Here is a 19535-nt window from a genome sequence, read left to right as displayed (position 1 = left end):
GAAAAATCGATTAAGATTAAATTTTCATTGGGTAGTAAGAAGGACAGAAACTTGAGAGGATGTGAGAGCAAAGATTATCGAAGACTGGGAAAAAATGTCGAAAAACATGAGAGATAAGCTTATTCATTTTGTAGTGAATTCTACAGTATTTTGACACTTGAATTCCCTCACGTTGAAAGATTACTATACCCTTGTACTTGAAGAGCTCATGATACCAAGATAAATCAATAAGCGTGAGTTAGTTATACGCAGTGCAATGTTCCGTCGTCATGTGTATGGCACTCGGTCCCAGCGGGGGCAGCCGCAGTGGGACTAGTCTCGGCTGGGATGATTCTTGTCGGGTTCACAGTCGGCGTCGATACAGTCGATGTAGTTGATTCAGTCGCTGCAGGAGCACTATGTGAATCCACCTCCTTTTCATCACTAGCCTTGCCTACGCATCCCTCGCCAGCAACGGCAATATCATACGCATACGCCTCGGTTGCAAAAAACGTTAACGTAGCACTATTGTGTCCTGCTAGGGTGTAGTTGCTACCAGCTGCGAGCTCTTGAACACCATGGTACCCATCAGCATGGTGATCGACGATTTCTTCGCCAATGAGCGGGACGTGGTAGAGTCTATGCATGAGATCTGGAGCCCAGAAGTCTGCTGGTCTTCCGGCTGCGACGTTAAATCCTCGTGCGCATAGTGCGGTAAGAGGGAGGCGGGTTTGGTAAGAGAGTGGGCATATGACGGTTTCGGCTGTTGCATTTTCACCACGCCAGTGGCCTGCCCATGCTATGAGATGTCAGACGATCTGAGATTGTGAGGATATCTTGCTCTGTATGCGTGTACTCACCATCCTGAGTCTCACAATTTTGGTCAGGATCATCACAACGGAAGATAATGCCAGCGCGGTTACCAGAGGCGATCTTGTCAAACCATCCCATTGGCGTGGCAGTAGGACCTTTGCCGAAATACTTTTGGAAAATCTCGGATTTGTTACCATGGACAAGGACTAAGGATTTTATTAGCACTAATTTGGTACTGGTCATCTTAGGTGGTACTAACTGTGATTCTTCGCATGCTCAGCCATTTCAATCGCTTGTCTCAACCCTTCGCTAAGCTCATGACGCTCCGTTGCATTGCAGGATGGGTGGATCGTGAAGTGAGAGACATAATCGCCCTGCCAGTTATATTTTGGTGCCTGACCAGAAGAGACAACAAGCTCGGAGACCGGATCAGGAAAAACGGCTGCATTTGCGGTGGTAAGAGGGTACGCTAATGCACCAAAAGTATTGATGGAGACAATGAGAAAACTTAAGACGTGCATTTTAAAGTCTAGTTTGACGATGGCAGTATCTAGAGATTGAAGGAGGAAGATTGATAAGGATTTGTGTGAGATGAGTATTGAAATTGAGATTCATATCGTCTTTTAAAGTAGTTACCTCTCCGGGTTCTCACTCATGCTTCATCAGTCTTGGAAACCCACCATTTTTATTGAACATCTAACTTCGTGAACGCCAAGGACTTGGTCTGACTACTGCGAAGAGGAAGAGACTTCAAGATCGATAGACGTACAACCAGATAGGCAGGGACCACGGTGCGTTTGTCAAGCCAAGGCGAAGAACTTTTCAGAGTGCAGACGCCTAGCCCGTCATGCAGGAATGGACGCTTCATAAAGTAGAAGTGAATTCTATATTACACCAAAGTATAATAACGATAAAAGACTTGTAATCTGCAGGTATCATCTTGTCATCGAAGTGGGCCAATCAAAATTCTTAAAAGGGAGGCGGGGTACACAAGTACTCTGTACGTGATTTGTGATTATGTAATCCACAGAAATTTTCCTCCTCGATCATCCTCATGACCCTCCCAAAAAGGCCTTGGCCTCCCCAGAGCTGGGTTGTTATATTTTTTGTCCAGTGCAAAAGTAACTGCTCTGCTGTCGCTTCCAACTCTATATGCTGAAAGAGTCCGGAATGCCTTTCACATAGCCTTTTATTCACAGTGTACCATTTTGAATCTTTGACAATCACGTCGGCCGAGGTTGGATACTTTGAGTGTTCAATAATGAAACGAGGAGAAAGGGAAACGCTTTGCTTCCGTTGGCATTCTGGGAAAAAAGGGGAGTAGAAAGATATCAATCATGTCATCTTGAAGGCCAACCCTGATTCAACCCATCAAGGTTCTCATGCCCAGGTATGCCAAGCTCCATCCGCCATTTAAGCTCATCTTGTCAGCGCCATTCGAATTTTTTATGTGTGCAAGATTGTGAGCCAAGTCGGTCTTTCTCCCCATTTGCTCTATTTATTGTGTAATAATGCTGATGGAACTTTCTCACCATCACTCCTAGCATCAATTAGTGAGCAGCAACTCTCAAATCCATTGTACCTAGCTCTGATAGCAGACTTTCGAATTAAGAACTTTCCGGTCTATTGAGCGATGATTCAATTGATAAGATAAATATTAGACATTGACCGCAAATTGATCTCACATTTAGTTGCCCTTCTTTAATTCATCACTTTGCCAAAGCCCTTTCCCTGGAAGCCTTTTCTCTCTCCTTCATTCTCTTATCTTTACACGCCTTCTTTGTGGTGCCATTCACAAGATGTTCAGTTCCCGATTTTCTATCACTCTCAGAAGTGTGTTGCTGTTTTCATTGCTCGGTGCCATCACATGGGCTCAGATCACGCTCACGGGATGCCATATCCAGGAAGGACAAGAGTGAGTCTTTCGTGTTGCCAATGATAGGTAGCACTGTATTTTAATTGCATACAGAATATGTTTCCTTCCCGGGGGGACCAAAACCACAATTAGCAGCAGCACTTCTACTCCAACTCCAACTCCAACGTCTCCAGCTTCAGTGACCGCGAAGACGACTGGAGTTGTGCAAACTACTGCCATTACTGACTGCCACCAACATGATACTACTCAGTACGTGATAATCTTAGGTCTCAAGATGAGAGAGCTGATCAACTTCCAGGTATTGTGTAAAAGGCAATGGCGAAGAGGTTCAGGTATTAACGACTGCCACTGGTAGTGAATCTCTGCCTACGGCTTACAATGGCTGCCATTCTCACGGCTCTACCATGTTCTGCTTGAGACCCGATGGTGCTGAAGTTGAGGTCTTGGGTTCTACTGGAGAGGTGGCTTCCACTGAACAGGAGAGTTCTGCTGAGTCTGAAGGTGGAGAGAATTGCCACTTCCACGCCGGTGTTGAGTACGTTACCTAATCTTGTCGATCACGTTGCCAAAGTTCTGATCTGTGGTAGGCATTGTGTTGGTGGTTCCGCCGCGGTAACCTGCGAGCGAAAAGATCGCGATTACAATGTCAAACTCCGCATTGGATTGTTGTTTGTCATTCTCTGTACAAGTGCAATCGGTAAGCCCCTCGGCCGGAAAAGTATCTCTTTCTAACAGATATCAGGTGTCTATGCTCCAATTTTTATGGCGCGAGTTCTCAAGACCAATGGAACTGGAATTGTTTTTACCGTTGTTAAGCAATTTGGAACTGGTGTCATCATCGCCACAGCCTTGATCCATGTTCGTCTTTCAATCCTCGCCCGAAGTAGACAGGTTACTGACCATATCTAGCTTGCGACCCACGCGTCATTGATGTTTGGCAACAGGTAAGTAGCTTTTACCTCTGGTTGAAATATAGCAGTACTTATTTCTGCATAGTTGTCTTGGTGAATTGAAATATGAAGCAGCCGCGACCGCTATCATGATGGCTGGTGCATTTATCGCTTTCTTGATCGACTTTACTGGTCATCGACTCGCACATTGGCGCCAGCAATCCACTATAGAAAGACAAACTGCCAGCATCAGCTCTCGGGATAACTCGCGTGACGAAGCAGCAGTAAAAGGCCACCCTACATCTACGCTTGCGCACCTAAGCCACCACCACGACATCAACAATGTTGGGACCACCCACGCAAATGATGGTTTCAGTATTTTCATCCTTGAGGCTGGTATCATTTTCCACTCCCTTCTTATTGGTATCACATTGGTGGTAGCAGGCGACTTAGTCTTCATCACCCTCTTTATCGTCATCGTCTTCCATCAGATGTTTGAAGGGCTTGCTCTTGGCGCCCGGATTGCAGTAATTGATGGTCTTCACACCATCAAGTACATAATCCTTCCAATGGCCTTTACGCTAGTTACTCCAATTGGAATGGCCATTGGAATCGGTGTTATCAACAAATTCAACGGTAATGATCCATCGACCATCGTTGCTCTTGGAACCTTGGATGCCCTTTCTGCTGGTATCCTTACCTGGATCGGCTTCGTCAACATGTGGGCTCATGACTGGATGTATGGCGAGTTGAGAAACGCTGAGTTGACCAAGACTTTAATCGCTTTAGTCAGTCTGATGGGAGGCATGGCGTTGATGGGGCTCCTTGGAAAATGGGCATAAAAAGCGGTGGCTCAGTTATTTTACAGAAACCGTATTCGATTATCTTTTAAAATTGTGCTCAAGTAATCTGTGAGATTAAATTCATCGAAGAGACCACAAGAAAAGTGTTTGAGACTTCTTTCGAAGACAAAATAAGCAGGAATTCATTCTCCCTACTATTATTATGTCTCTGAAATTCAATAAGCACCCGAAAAAGAGTCAGTATGTAATGATAGAAGATTTATAGATGAGCATAGGAATAATGCTAACACTCTAGAAGTCCCCCAGGACTATGAGCTCTTTAGTGGAAAGATTGAAAGTCAATGTGTCACTCCGATTATCTAACTGAAAGTCACTCGCTGATTGACTCTGTCTTTCATGAACGACAATCTATCATCATATCAAATTCAATTTGTGTAGAGCTAGCTGGCTTACTCAGTATTGAACAGCTACTTTCAAACTCAGTCTGCACACCCTTGAAGACCACTTTATATGCATTGGAATAGAAGACATTTAAATACTACCGAAAAAGGATTACTGTCTGAGTACAAGGTCTTATTTTTTCCACACAAACATCAGTTTTTCAGGACTGCTTTTAATTGCTTTTTTCTTTGGCTTCATGAAGGCCGGGGGGGCAATCAAAGCGCTAGAGCCTTTGGAATTGTAGAAACTCTTCTTGATTTGGTCAAGAAGTAACACGTGATGTCAATATGTAGTAGTCCTAGGGGAAAAAAATCCAGTCACTTGTTTCATAACAAGAACTAAAATTGATTCGCGGATACAAATAACTATGCCAGATACACATGGGGTCTATACGATCAATCGTCAAGGTTCCGACTTAAAGAAATATTTTGAACATACTATCAAAACTCGAGTGTCGAAGCGGGACAAGGCAATTTGGTCTCAGTTTTCAAGACTGTAATTAGCAACATAGCTTGGCTGTTCACTGTAGGGTGTATACACCCAATTTCATAACTAGCTTCCGAAACGTGATTTTATAGTATTGCAACTTTTTTGCCAAAAATGATTAATAAAATTCTAATTTTATCAATATAGCTTCAAAATCGAAAGTCTTTTTATCAAATAAAAACAATCAATTATTCAATCATTCTCTACTATATAATATTATGTCTATTCAAATTAAGATTAGATTAATAAAGTTTTTATAAATTGAAATATCGAAATATAATATTTAGATGGCTTTGATAAGATATGGAAAAGTTATGTTTTGGAAGCTAGTTAAGAAACTGGGTATATTGGAGAATTGTTGCTCGAAATCGAATGAACCAATAAAGGTTCGATCGCATCACCTAATCATCCGCTACCCTAGCTTTTGATGCTATACTGTAGAAAAATGCTGTTCTTTCTACTGTCTGCTTCGATATGCACTGCATTCTTCACGAAAACATCAAGAGTGAACATAAAGTTGTCGCTTTCGGAAGCTTGCGATGGCCCATAGAGGAAGAGACTTGGGAATATTATGATCCAGGGGGCCGAGCAATGGCTCCATCAATTGGAAGCTCAACCTCGCGTCATTGAAGTATTATCATCGTCGGCAATGGCTACATTGGCTTTTTCTGTGGGTGTACAAGCATTCGACAAGCGAAACTAATTGTGCAAAAGATAACATTAATAGGATCCGGCATACCACCAAAAACGAAAGGGTCCTTAGTGATATAGTTTACACCTTTCAACTGTCTTGATGAGAGTGATATTGTCGTTGTTGAATGTCTGCAAATATTCGTCATGATACAAGGGGCGCTTGTTTGCACCATTTAAAATGTCAGGGTTTAAGCATCTCCGCTATAGAATCCGTAAATATGTTCTCTACGAAATCGGTTCATTCGTTCAATGTCAATAGTGTAGAAGGGTCTGATGTACATAGCGCTTTTCTCGCTCTTCATCATAACGTCTTTCAATATTCTCTACCTCGAGGCTGCTAACGCCGTGTTTGCGAAGGGTATCGACAGAGAACATTGCGAAGGTTTAATTGTTTCAATACTTCTTATGGATCAGGCAGTGTAATTATGGAGTGTTAGGTTTCAGAATGAGATTTTTCCCAAGAACAACGGGCTAAGAATTGTAATGAGCTGATTGCAACTTATCCAAACAGTCCTACTGTGATTCAACTATTTTGCATCATATGACTGTTATTATTATTTAATTACGTGATATATCTTGCCCATAGCTAGGTCTCAGATAATTGATAAGCTCGCTAGCTGAATTGATGATGTATGCCTATATTGCGATTATTGGATGTGCATAATAGGCCAAGAAGGATAAGTATGTTGTGGACAATTTTTTCTTCTCAACAAGTAGTCTGTTACTGGGTGACGTTGACAATATATTGTTTTGTTTCTTAATTTATACTCCAATCTACCATGATGATGAACCAATGTTCTCCATACATTTCAAGAGTGGTGTCTCTCTAGATTTTATGTAATTTATGCGTCACATCTTCCATTCTCCGTCGAGCTATCAAGTAGTGATCATTCCTGGACCATTTGCCATCGTTCCTGTTTTTATAAGCAGTTGTTCTAGTGAAGCTTCTGCAGCTAACTTTTTACTTTCGAAACCCTGAAGGTAAATTGCAATGTTTAAAGTTATAAAAAAGTGCATACCTCTCTTCCCTTCATCATAGTACACCCGGGTCCCCTCCAGGCATGTTAAAGGCCTAATCCCAGCAATACCTCCACATGTCGGATACAATAGTCTTTAGAAAGCGTTCGAAGTGATATCCCTCGTGATGGGAATATCTTTCGAATCGATGCCTGTACACTTGCTAACAATTGGTGCATTAGCTTTCCGAGAGTTTCATGTGAGGCCACTGATCGTAGTATCAACATTGTTGGCATTTTGACTTGTATCTAATTAGCTTGTCGTATCCACCACTGTTGCTAACGATTGAATTCCTGTCTTTGTCTCTGTGTGTTCGGTACTTAGCCTTTGATGCTTGATGAATACACTAGCTACCATGGCCACAGCCGCCAAGCACGTATACAATATAAACATATTCCTGAGACTCCATGCAAAAGCTTCTAAGATCACCCGACGTTGAACAGCATCTTGAATTAACTGCGGAATACCCACGTTTGCCGCTGCCTGGCTACCTGACAAAGCCTCGATAACAGATTCACTGAGACCAGCGGAAGCAAGGGATGATTGTCGTGCATCCATGCTATTTTGAAATACCACACCACCGACCACGATAGACAACGCCATTGCGATGTTACGGACGAAACCTAAGGAAGCTGTGGCTGCGGCAGTGTCGACCTGGCTAACAGTGTTCTGGATAGCAACCATAGGAGCCTGGAAGAGAAGAGAGGGGCCAAAAGCACCAACAGTTTCCAACCCAATGACGACTGCAACGGATGTATCGGCTCCGAAATATATGTACAGCCCTGTTCCTAACGTCATAAGGATCGTTCCTGCCCACATGAACTCCCTATAGCGGCCTGTGCGGTGGATAGTAGCACCAGCCATGATCTCAAGGACGGCTTGTATTACTATCAGTGGTAGCAACAAAACACCACTACGAAGAGGTGACACTTGTAGTACGCTTTGAAAGTATAATGGCAGATAATATTCAATGCCTATTAGAACCATGCTATGGGCAAACACAACTATAAAAGTCGCATTATTGGACGACTTTGTAAACACTGCTAGTGGCATCAGGGGATACTTGGCAAGTCTTTTCTCGCTAAAAAGAAAGAACCCGATCATTAGTGTTCCAAACACTATCAAGCAGATGACTTTCGGGCTATCCCAGGGAAACACTGCACCACCGAAGTCGAGTCCGACAAGAATGAGGAGGGTTACTGCTAGAATGGAGATTGTTCCGAACCAGTCGACAGCTCGAACGCCTTCAATTATTTTTGTGCGTGGGTTGTGCACATCAAGCAAAAGGAATAGGAGAACGAAGGTTACTCCCGAAATGGGAAGATTGATCCAGAAGCACCACCTCCAGCTCTTATACTGAACAAAAGCCCCCCCGATCAGCGGACCAGCTGATCCGGCGACTGCCCACACGAATCCAACGAATCCTAAGTATAACGATCGTTTCCGTACACTAAAAAGATCTGAAATCGTGATGATCACCACTTGTCCTAGGCCACCACAAGCGACGCCTTGTAATGAACGTCCAGCGATCAGCATTGTCATGTTGATACTCAGCGCCACAAGTATACTCGAGGCTGCGAACAAGCCAATTGCCACGAGAAGCACGGGCTTGCGGCCCCAGATATCGCTGAATTTTGCCCAGATTGGGCCTGTAGCGGCGTTGGCGAGCAGGTAGGCCCCACCAATCCAAACATAGCCAGAAGCAGAATGCAAATCAGCACAGATTGTGGGAATAGCTATTGAGACTATTGTCTGATCAAGAGCAGCTAGGCCAAGTGCGAGCTACAAGGTATCGTCAGCTAGGCAGTAGTGGTTGAAACTAGAGTGGGTAGAGTCACATATAGAGCTAGTAAGATAGCGTACAGACGCAGCTTCGTGCGAACTTTTGGCCCTTCTACCAAATCGAGGGGCGTGAATGGGTCGTCGTTAGAAAATATCCCCGGTGATGAAATATGTCCGGCTCCGGACAAAGCAACATGTGCTGATGAAGGATCGGTGGTCGCGTTAATGTCCATGATCATTTGATAAATAATGCAGAATGATGTTCTGAAAACAAGAGGGTATATTTTAGTGATGTTCTTATAGAGATTGGTGGTGGAGCAGGGATAGCTAGGACCCCAGTAGCTACTGAAGTACTTAACCCGTTGTGACTCACCGGTGGGATTTATCCAATTTACCCGTGGAAATGTGAATGCTTTCTGGAATAAGCAACTGCTAGGATCTAGCTAAAAAGTAACTATTAGTACCATTCGAATGATTCATACCCGACTCATATAAACAGTTTCTCAAGAAACCTCTGACTAATATCAATGCAACTGCAAGTGTGCTTATAATGCAATATTCAGCGAAGTCTAGTTTCATATCAGGCCTGAGCGACAACTAAGGCATTTTTCAAATATGACTAACTGATGAATGAGTATAATCTATAGTGATATCGATTCAAAGATTGCATAGTAGACTGGTTCGTTGGTATACTTCATTATTGTTTCATGCTTCTAGATGCGATTTTCTAAAATACATCATCATATTACGGGAGATACTGAGGATAATCAGTCGAGAGCCATAGATATATAGGTATGAAAGTAATAACTACTCAAAGTAGATTACATATTCGTACGATTAGTTAATGGAATCAATAGCTAAATACATCGAAGATCGAATTTTTAATCTCTAGTTTTTGAGATATTAAATCTCGAGGAGTTAAGAACTGAAAATTTCGATTAAAAATATGGCAAATTACTCTCATACCCTAAAAATCATACTTGTTTTACTCTCATGCCACTTAGATTCTATCATAGAATCTATTCATTTTAGACTAGATTCTATATTAAAGAAAAGAGTAGAATTGATAGAAAAAGAATGGATTCTATAAACATAATTTTCTTTTTTCTTTTTTCTTTGATTTTTTTATACTTATTTTTCAAAAAATAGTTCTAAACTAGAATTTATAGCTTTGAAATAAATGTTATTATAAAATCTATAACGTGGTTTATCAGCATATGACTCATATCAGCATATAACCCACTTTCACCTCAATTTACACTTTCAAATTCATATTATTCAATAATAATCAACTCAATTAATTAAAATTATTAAAAATCTAATAATTTAGAATTTATTATATTATTCTAATAAATTCTTATATTATATTCTATTTTTCTATATTTATTATAATATTTATTAGAAAAGAAATTTTATTAGAATTCCCTGTTTTTTGATATTTATTATATTAAATTTAAATATTAATCTTTTGTTGAAATAATATATTAAAAATCTTTTCTTTAATGAATATTCCTTTTTAATATAATTAGTTTTTTTTATATATTAATATTTATTTAATATCTTATTTACTTTTTGAAATATATAAATCTTTATATTCAAAAATATATTTGTATAAATTAATCTTTTTATATTTTTAATTAAAATTGATGTAATTTTAAATATAAATATAAAGGAATTTAATTAATAATAAGTTATTTGAAATTTAATTAATATTAATTGAAAAAAAGCTTTAATTGAATTATAAAGGATCTAAGAAATTCATTAATTTAAATTCAAAAAGGGGGGAATAAATATATAAATTCAAATATCTAATTTTGAAAATATAGCTTTAAAATTAAATTATATTAAATCTATTTTTTGGAATTCTGATTTTATATTTTAAGAAATAATTAATTTTTTATATATAGTTTTAAAAACTATAAAGGATTTAATCTTTGAAATATAATTAATATATATTTTAATAAATTCATTAATTTGATTATTATATAAACATTTTAGATTACTAAAATAATTAATATTAAGTAATTGAATTAAATAGTTTGAATATAATAGTAAATATAAATATATAATATTATTCTTTTTATAAAATATTTAAAAAGCTATTGATTTATAATTTTTATATTTATTTAATATTAATATTCAATATTTGCTTTTTCTTTGATTCTTAATATACTTATTAAATTATTTTAATTATTTTAAATCTATTTTATTATTTGTTTATTTATTAAATATAAATTTAATAATTTAATCTATAGAAAAATCGGTTTCAATATACTAATTAAAAAAATAAATTTGTTTTTGAATTATTAGAAATAAAGAAATAATTTCATTCTCCTTATTTCTATATATTATTACTATAATCTATTCTCGATTACCTAATTATATTAATTTATTTCTATTATATCTTTTAATATTAATAATAACTATTGCTATATATATAATCCTTATTATAAAACCTATTTTATTGAAATTATAGAAATCGCTATTCAAAATATTATATTTTATTTATATATTTATAATTAATCGAAATCATTTTTCAATAAATTTAAAATCTTTATAAAAAGCTTTTTGAAAATCATAAATATAATTAAAATATATTTTTAATTCGTTTTAATATTTTATAAATCAATATATTTAGAGTTTTTTAATATTCTTTATATCTTTTAATTTAAAAATATAATTTGTTATATCTTTTATATTTCTAAATTTAAATAAAAAATCTTTTAAATTTATATTGAGTATATATTCAATAATAATATTCTGTTCTAATTCTAAAAGATTATGAGATTTATATTGATATTCTGTATAAAAAGTAAAATCATTAATTCTATATTATAATATTATATATATTAGTAATCTTTCGAATACTTTGTTTTTTATTTTTCTAAATAATTTTAATAATAAGGAGTATATAGGCTTTTTGTTTATTCGAATTTATAATGATTTATTAATAAAACACGTATTGAAAAAGAAAGGTGTAAATTGAGATGAAAATGGGCTATATACTGATATAGGCCATATGCTGATAAACCACGGTATATAGATCTTAAAGGGTATAAAAGTAAATCAACTTTCAATTTTAGAGTATAAAAATAATTAAATCACTTTTGAGGGGTATGAGAGTGATTTGTTGTTAAATATAATATTTATTATTAAAGGTTTATACCTTCTTAATATTCTTACTATGTATAAGAATTAATACCTTATATATACAAGAAATAAAAACTCTTGATTGATGAGATTCGATTGAAGTAATCTAATTAGTCATAATAGATTTTAGATTTCATTGATATTGAAATATAGTATGAAGCTAAGGGATTCGGAGAATTTAGTAAGAGTAAACTGTATTCTATATATTCTACAATTATACATTTATAAGTATATTAAATTTGTTGATTAATATATATAAAGCTCCTTTTGGTTGATTGTGAGTTATTGTTAATATTAGAGTAGAGTTATTTTGACTAACAAGGGAGCTGAATGTTTATAAAACTATTTGAATTTAATATATAATTTTAAATGAATTCATAAAATGATTAGAAAAAAACAATTGGGTTGAAATAATTAAAGGGTTTTAAATGTCATAATTAGATTCAGAAAAGGTTTTATAATAATAATGGATTGAATGAGTTGAATTAGAAGCATCAATTGAGGTTTATTAGAAAGTTTATTTATTTGTAAGTAGGGAGGGGTGTGAAAATTTGAGGTATAGTTGTTTTAGATATTCTTCGATATCAGAATTCGAATTAGAATTCATATATAAGAATCTATAAAAAGAAACTAAATAAGAAATTGAATAAAAAGCAAATTAAGAGACTAATTAAGAAATAATTGTTCTATTACATAATAGAATAAAAAATTATCATTCTATTATTATATTATTCTATTACTATAAATCTAATAAGAAGAATAAGAAGAATAATAATTTAATTGAATTTAAAGATTTAAACTCGAGTGTAGCGAAATCAGAAGCTTAGGAGCTGACCTTTATATATATTATATAATTAGAATTAAAATTATAGTTTATTAACTTTATTGATACTAGCCATCGGGGAGAAAGAATTTGAAGTCTACGAATTCATAGGGTTTCGAAATTATTATAGTAATCAAAAAGAAGCAAGATATTCCACGAATCCGTGGGTTGGAAAAAAAAGTTCCCGACGGTCAGTAAATATAAATAATCATTCTCAACATGATTTGGTACTGAAGATTTAATCGAAAGGAAAAGAGAAAATTGATGATTATCTAGAATGAACTAAAAGATTAAATGGTAAAAGATCTAGAACCTATTCACTGTATATCTTAGTGTTTTATGATACAATCCCTGTAAAATTCATGTTTTTTTTTTTCATAAAGTAAAATATCATATAATTTTTGTAATTATTGATACTGAATTATAAAAGCTTCATATTACTGATTCGAATTGTTATCTATATGAAAAAAATGGGATATTTTTCAAAAAAAAATTTGTTGAAACTTTATACAAGTTTTCGATTGAAAAAGTTCAAAATTTTAAATCTGTAATAGTTTTCCTATACAAAGTAAGTGGATTTTCAGACTTTTTTTTTAGATTTCAATTTTCACTTTTGAAAAATATCATTATACAGATATTTAAAAACAGATGGTATGTTTTTTCCCCCTTTTTTCAATAATTGTGAATCTTTTGATCTACTGTAATGAAAAAATTATGATATAAAAAGATGAAGATTCTCATATTCTAATCATAAAAGCATTATATGTATTATGAGTAAGTTCTGGAAATCTTATATTCCTTATAATACTAGTTTCAAAATTAAGAGTTTTATAAGGAATTAAAGTTTGTACGATACAAAATTTGTCATTCTTCCATAATCAATCGAGCAAAAATTATATTAGATATAATGAAAACTCCATCGAAAGAATTTATTTCAATACTAGAATTTTCGTAATATAATGATACAGTTCATACTTTCACGTGAAGATAATTCAACTTTATTGCATAATAAAACATAATGTTCTAGAATTAAAATAATTGAGGAAAAGTTCCATGTAAATGGTAGTAGTAATGTTGATTTTCATCTAAAGAGACCTCCCAAAGGATGTTAAAATATACTGAACTAAGGGTCTAAAACAATATATTATTTACTAAAAGATCCAGAAATAATGAAAAGGAAATAGGATTTATTTATAAATAATTCTAAATCCCTAATGCTATAATATTTAAAATATTTATGTATAGTAAAAAGCATTTCGAATTGTGTTATATATAATTAATGATCACTTTTTGTACATGACTATAACTATTGTTTATACAATCCTTCTGTATTATCTAAAATCGAAATATTTCATTTTGAATACTGAATAGCTTTAAATAATCCATTTTTTTAAAAATAAATTTCAAGTCTTTGAACTGATATCGACATAAATTACAAATCCTAAAAAGTTCGAGGAATTCTTTGTTTATATTCAAAAGATTTCTTTCCACCCCCTCTCCAATACTTGTTTCTTTCTATTATATGTTACCCTCTCTAGAATTTATAAAATCAATCTCATATTATATAAAAAGATTGAAAAGATTCATGAAATAATGACTAGATTTCTATATAAAAAAATAAAAAATATAAAAAAAGGCCAAAAGAAAAAGGATTAATGCAATCTATGAAGTACTAGAAATAATGATAATTTGTTCTTAACTTGTAAAACTCTAGTGAAGGAACTATGGGTTTATAAAGGGCATTATAAATAGATATTGAATGTTTTCCCTTCGCACATAAGTAAATTGAGTTGAATTGACTCAAATTGCTTACAAGTTCCACAATTAATAGTAAACCAACTTGCCTTATAAGCTTCCAATGAAATTTCCTTCTAAAGAAATTTTATAATAACGATTACAATGAAAATTATAATGAATCCGTAGAAGCAAATCAAGTGATGGTACGATTATGTATTCCTATGATAAGATTATTTTTCTTATTTGTATATCTAAAAGCCCCTTTCTGGTTAGTTATAAGTAATATGGAACTTTCATTCAATCAAAGCTTTAGTTTTCTAATTAAAATAAAGAGTGTACAGGAAGCTTCAGGGAATGATTTCATTTTGATATATAGTTCTAAACCCGTGGAGAGATAATCGAAAAAGAAATAATCGAATCAAGATAATTTTAGGCTTTCTGAATATATAAATTACTTTGAGAATAAGCTCTTAACTAACAGTAGAACCAATTAATTGAAATTCAAATTGATTGGCCACCTAGGTAATGTGTACTTGAAGAGAGAACTAAGGCATATTTGCCTTGGATGTTTGGCGATTTTAGAATTGGAATTGAAATATGAATTAAAATATATATTTAAAAAAATTGGAAGTAATTAAAAGATTAAACAAAAAATTGCTTAATGTGTAGAAGAAATGATTATTTTTTTAGATTTAAGAAATCTAAGAAATCTAATTGAAAAAAATTGAAACAAAATCAAGAGTAAGAAGCTTGTGAAGAGTAAAGCTTTATTATTAAATTTACTTGAAGAGTAAGGGGCTCGGAGGCTCGCAAGCATTTGATAATCTCTGAATAATTCTTAAACAATTTTTGAATAGAATTAAAATAGAAATTAATAAGTTCCAAGAGAAACCATATTCCTTCCACTATGATTGATATTTCAATTTCAATAATATTAGGGCTCGTTTGATTGCAAAATCCGCGCTGAATTCGCTGAAATAATCCGTTCTTTATACCACCACAGATTTTATAATAGCAGTAATCCGCTTCAAAAAGAGTGAATTATTGATTTATAATTTTATAATTTATATATCAAATCTATTAAATGATTTATTAAAATAAAAGAAAATAGAATATATATATAATATATATATAAACTAAATAAAATAATTCAAATTTTCAATATATTATTACTATTTAAATAATTAAATAAACAAATATAGAAGTAGCTTTATTTAAATTTATATATAATTATAAACTCTAATTCAAAATAAATCTATAGCTTTAAACTTTATTTATTATAACTTTAGATTTTATATATTAAAACTTTAAACTTTAAAGTTTATAAAGATTTATAAAGAGAATAGATTATTTTAATATATTTAATAAAATTAGCTTTTTCTAATTTTTATTTTCAATTTATATTTTCATTTTTCTATACAAATTTATTAAAAAATATGGATTATTTAATATTATTTTAGAATAATCTATTTTTTCTCTATTTCAAAATAAATTAAATTTATTGGAATATAGATTATTTAATAGAATCCGCAATTTGATATCCAAATATAAATTCAGAATCCGCTTTTAAAAAGCATGGAATATTCAGCGGATTTAGCGCGGATTTGTACATTCAAACTAGCCCTTACTATCTTTTTTTGTGGAGTTTGCTATGATAAGTTATACACAATATCCTAAAATTGAAATATCTTCAGAATTTGATTTTAAAACTCACAAAGATACTCTTTATATTCCTCTAAACTTTTTTATTCAATTTAGAAATTACTTTTATAATGACACTATTAAACAATCAAACTTCAAATTATTCTTTCTAATTACAAAATTTTAGATTTCTATATTCAAAAACTTTACAATCTTTAATCAATATCACTAATACATATATGATAAAAAAACTCAAAACAGAATAAACATCTACATATTTATATTTTTTGGAATTAATTATCATAATACAAACAATTCTTACATTATTTCAAATATATCGAATATCATCGAAGATAAATTCAATACTTCTAAATATAATATTCAAAACAACTGTATAATTGTTGAATCTCTATAATCGTATTCAATTCGTTTATAATGTGGTATATAAATACTTTTGATGCAGGATATATAAAGGAATTCATAGATTTTATAATTAGTTTTATAATTGCCTTGATGGAACCGGCAGGGATAAAAAACAATTGAAGTACAGTACTATTACTAATGGAGTAAAAGGAGTGCTGGAAAGGGGGTAGAAAGGAACCTCTCGGATGTGAAGGGGGGATTGTTTAAATTTTCAGGATTTGTGGTTTGTAAGGATGCTAGAATAAAGATTTAGGGCTTGTTTGAAAGAGATCTAGACTATTTGGAGCTTTTTATTACTCAAGTTATGTTGAGCTTCTGCTCTTGGCATGCTTATGGCATATGCATAGCATCTGATTATATCTATTTATATATATATAATAAAGGCTTTCTTGATTTATGAAATCATAAGCAACATCTTTATTTTATTTTGTACTATAGCTTTTTAATGAATTACAAATCTATAATTCTATTTAAGAATTATTGGTTAAACTCCCTTGAGATTTTGTATTAAACGTTATATTGATATTCTATATTATTAGACATATGATATAATCAATTATTTTTATATTAAAAAAAGAGAATATACGTAAGATAATCGACCTAGAATACAATTAATAATAAAAATATTTATACAATAAACTCTTTTTACTATCAACTATCACTTTATACTTTAGATAAAATCAATTATTAAATTTCTTAATTTTACCTAAAGTTTAATTTAATATAAAAATCATTCAACTTTCATTCAATTTACTTTAACCAATTCAATCATAAAGGAATAACTTTTTTTATAAAACCTTATAAAACAAAAGAAATCCTAATATGATATATCGGATTCTTTCATAATTTCTTTCATAACTTTTTTTGTATCTGAAAAGGATTACAATTACGCGTCAACATATTACTACAGATTCAATCTAATTCCGGAAACGTTTTCAAAAAGAAATTATTAAAGTAACTCAACGGTTGATTACTTTATAAAAGTGACTCTGAAATCTTATTCAATTTTTAACTTTATATTGTAGTTAATCAAGATTCAATCTATATATTTCAAAAGCTAGATTTTCTGTCATAATCATTAAATAATCCCCCAAAAATTTTTGATTATAATTTAAATGATATATTTAATTTAGAAAGCTATGAATTAGATTCTCATAATTTTTAATAAAAAAACTATATAATACTCATATCAAAATCTTTAGATAGAGTCCTGGATCTTCAAACATATTTAAATAATTAAGTTTATATGATGGAAATCTTATTAATGTAATCAAAAATTCTATTAGTTTGAATATTGATATTGTATCTTTTAAAATTGGAAACCGATATTATTGGAATAGAAAAATAGATCAACAAACTAAAATCGTTAAATATTCAGTACTTTCTGAATTACTTATCAAAAATAATCTAAATGTTTTAAAAGAGCTTATAACTTTTAGTGATCAATCAAGGATCACTAGTAGATGCATAGACTCAAAGGGCAATGTGAGAGGAAGTACAATTTCACATTCAAATTTATTGACTTCAAAATTCAATCAAAATTCGAAATCTTACCTAACATTATTCAAATATAAGAGTCATATAATTTCAAAAAATTGAATTTTAAACAGAATATTAGGCTTTAAAATTTAATAATATATTTTCCTATCGAAATATTTTTAATGGAAACTTATATAATTGATTATATAAATTCAAATCTTTATTTCATCAATATTAAGTTTTTGTTGATAAGATCTTTAAATTCTGATATTTTAAAGATTATTTCCCCCCAAAAAATATCTATTATTTGAATTTTGATCGAATTATTGAAATTGCTTCTTTTGGTGTGAATTTTGCTTTTTTTTTTCAAAAGTCCTGTCAGTATGTGCACCCACTGGTGGGCAGAGAAAAAGTGATCATTTATTGAAAATTTATGAAATTTAGTTTCGGTCTGGTCTATAGTAAAGGCTACCTATATTACACGTTCTTTTGGAAGTCGATTTTTATAACTTTCATGATGGAAAATATGAAATCAAAAGAGTTTTCTAAAGGTCGTTTTGTACTATTGAAATCCAATGTTTCATTTCACTTCAATGATTTGTATAACGGGGAACTACTCTGATACTACTAAAAGTGGATTTATTTACTTCACACCACTAAAATTGATCCCAATTTGCTCTCGTTTCAATCCCATTTTGTGATAACAAGACTCTATACTTAGGTAGCTTTTGAATTAAAATCTATGTTCTAACGAGACTAATGCTTATAGTAAGATAAAGAGTCTAGATTCAATAAATTGAATTCTATATACAAAAGCTAAAACCTATATAAAATAAACCAGATTCTACAAATAAAAACTAAGTTCGAAAAACAGAAGCTAGATTTTATGAATATAAGCTAGAAGCTTTGTATAAAAACTCGACTTCATCTTTAATAGACGAGATTCTATAGATAGTCAGAACTTATATATAAGCATTGAAATTCATCTTTAATGTATTAGATTTTGTACTTCAAATTTTGAATTCTATATACAAATTCTAGATATAGAGTATTAGGATATGAATAATATAAAGGTAAACTTGTAAGAATTTCAATGGTGGGAAAATTATATCTCGAACTTTTAAACATATGAGGGTAATTTGCCGTTTATATAAATAGTACGAATTCCTGAAGTCATATAAATCAAGTGTTGATAAATTCATATTCGTATGATGATTTGGAGTTTGTACAATTCGTTATATTTCGTTAGCATTCAATAAATAATAATTAAGGTTATGTAAAGTTTGATTAGTTATTGAGCTTCATTATTTTTTTATGTAAAATAATCAGTTTTCTTTTTGAATTTATAGATTTAATAAGACTAAGAAATTATGGATTTATAGATTTGATAAGACTAATAGATTCATAGATTTAAAGATTTAATAAGATCAATGGAATTGATAACGTTTTGTGATTGATGCTTGCTTCAGCTAGAAGTGATGGATATCAAGCTGCATGGACCC

General features: G+C 32.3%; 3 protein-coding genes across 3 annotated transcripts; 1 reads left to right on the top strand and 2 right to left on the bottom strand.

The window, feature by feature from the left end:
• Positions 1-242: 242 nt before the first annotated feature.
• Positions 243-1313, bottom strand: EAE97_009167 (uncharacterized protein; the record flags this gene model as incomplete). The annotated part of the gene is made up of 3 exons (XM_038879682.1): positions 243-778; positions 840-998; positions 1052-1313. 3 exons carry the CDS (start codon positions 1311-1313, stop codon positions 243-245), a joined length of 957 nt encoding a protein of 318 aa, XP_038729695.1.
• A 1278-nt stretch (positions 1314-2591) lies between these two features.
• Positions 2592-4400, top strand: EAE97_009166 (uncharacterized protein; the record flags this gene model as incomplete). The annotated part of the gene is made up of 7 exons (XM_038879681.1): positions 2592-2707; positions 2762-2917; positions 2967-3203; positions 3256-3365; positions 3411-3526; positions 3578-3612; positions 3665-4400. The coding sequence occupies 7 exons, from the start codon at positions 2592-2594 to the stop codon at positions 4398-4400; spliced, it is 1506 nt and encodes a 501-aa protein (XP_038729694.1).
• Positions 4401-7250: 2850 nt separating this feature from the next.
• EAE97_009165 (uncharacterized protein) lies at positions 7251-9019 on the bottom strand (the record flags this gene model as incomplete). The annotated part of the gene is made up of 2 exons (XM_038879680.1): positions 7251-8780; positions 8837-9019. The coding sequence occupies 2 exons, from the start codon at positions 9017-9019 to the stop codon at positions 7251-7253; spliced, it is 1713 nt and encodes a 570-aa protein (XP_038729693.1).
• Positions 9020-19535: the final 10516 nt, after the last annotated feature.

Source organism: Botrytis byssoidea (genome assembly GCF_014898295.1).
Source record: "Botrytis byssoidea strain MUCL 94 chromosome Unknown BBYS_020, whole genome shotgun sequence".
In the NCBI taxonomy this organism is placed as follows: domain Eukaryota; kingdom Fungi; phylum Ascomycota; class Leotiomycetes; order Helotiales; family Sclerotiniaceae; genus Botrytis; species Botrytis byssoidea.
Note: the sequence above shows the minus strand (reverse complement) of the source record. Positions and strands in the feature narration are given on the sequence as shown.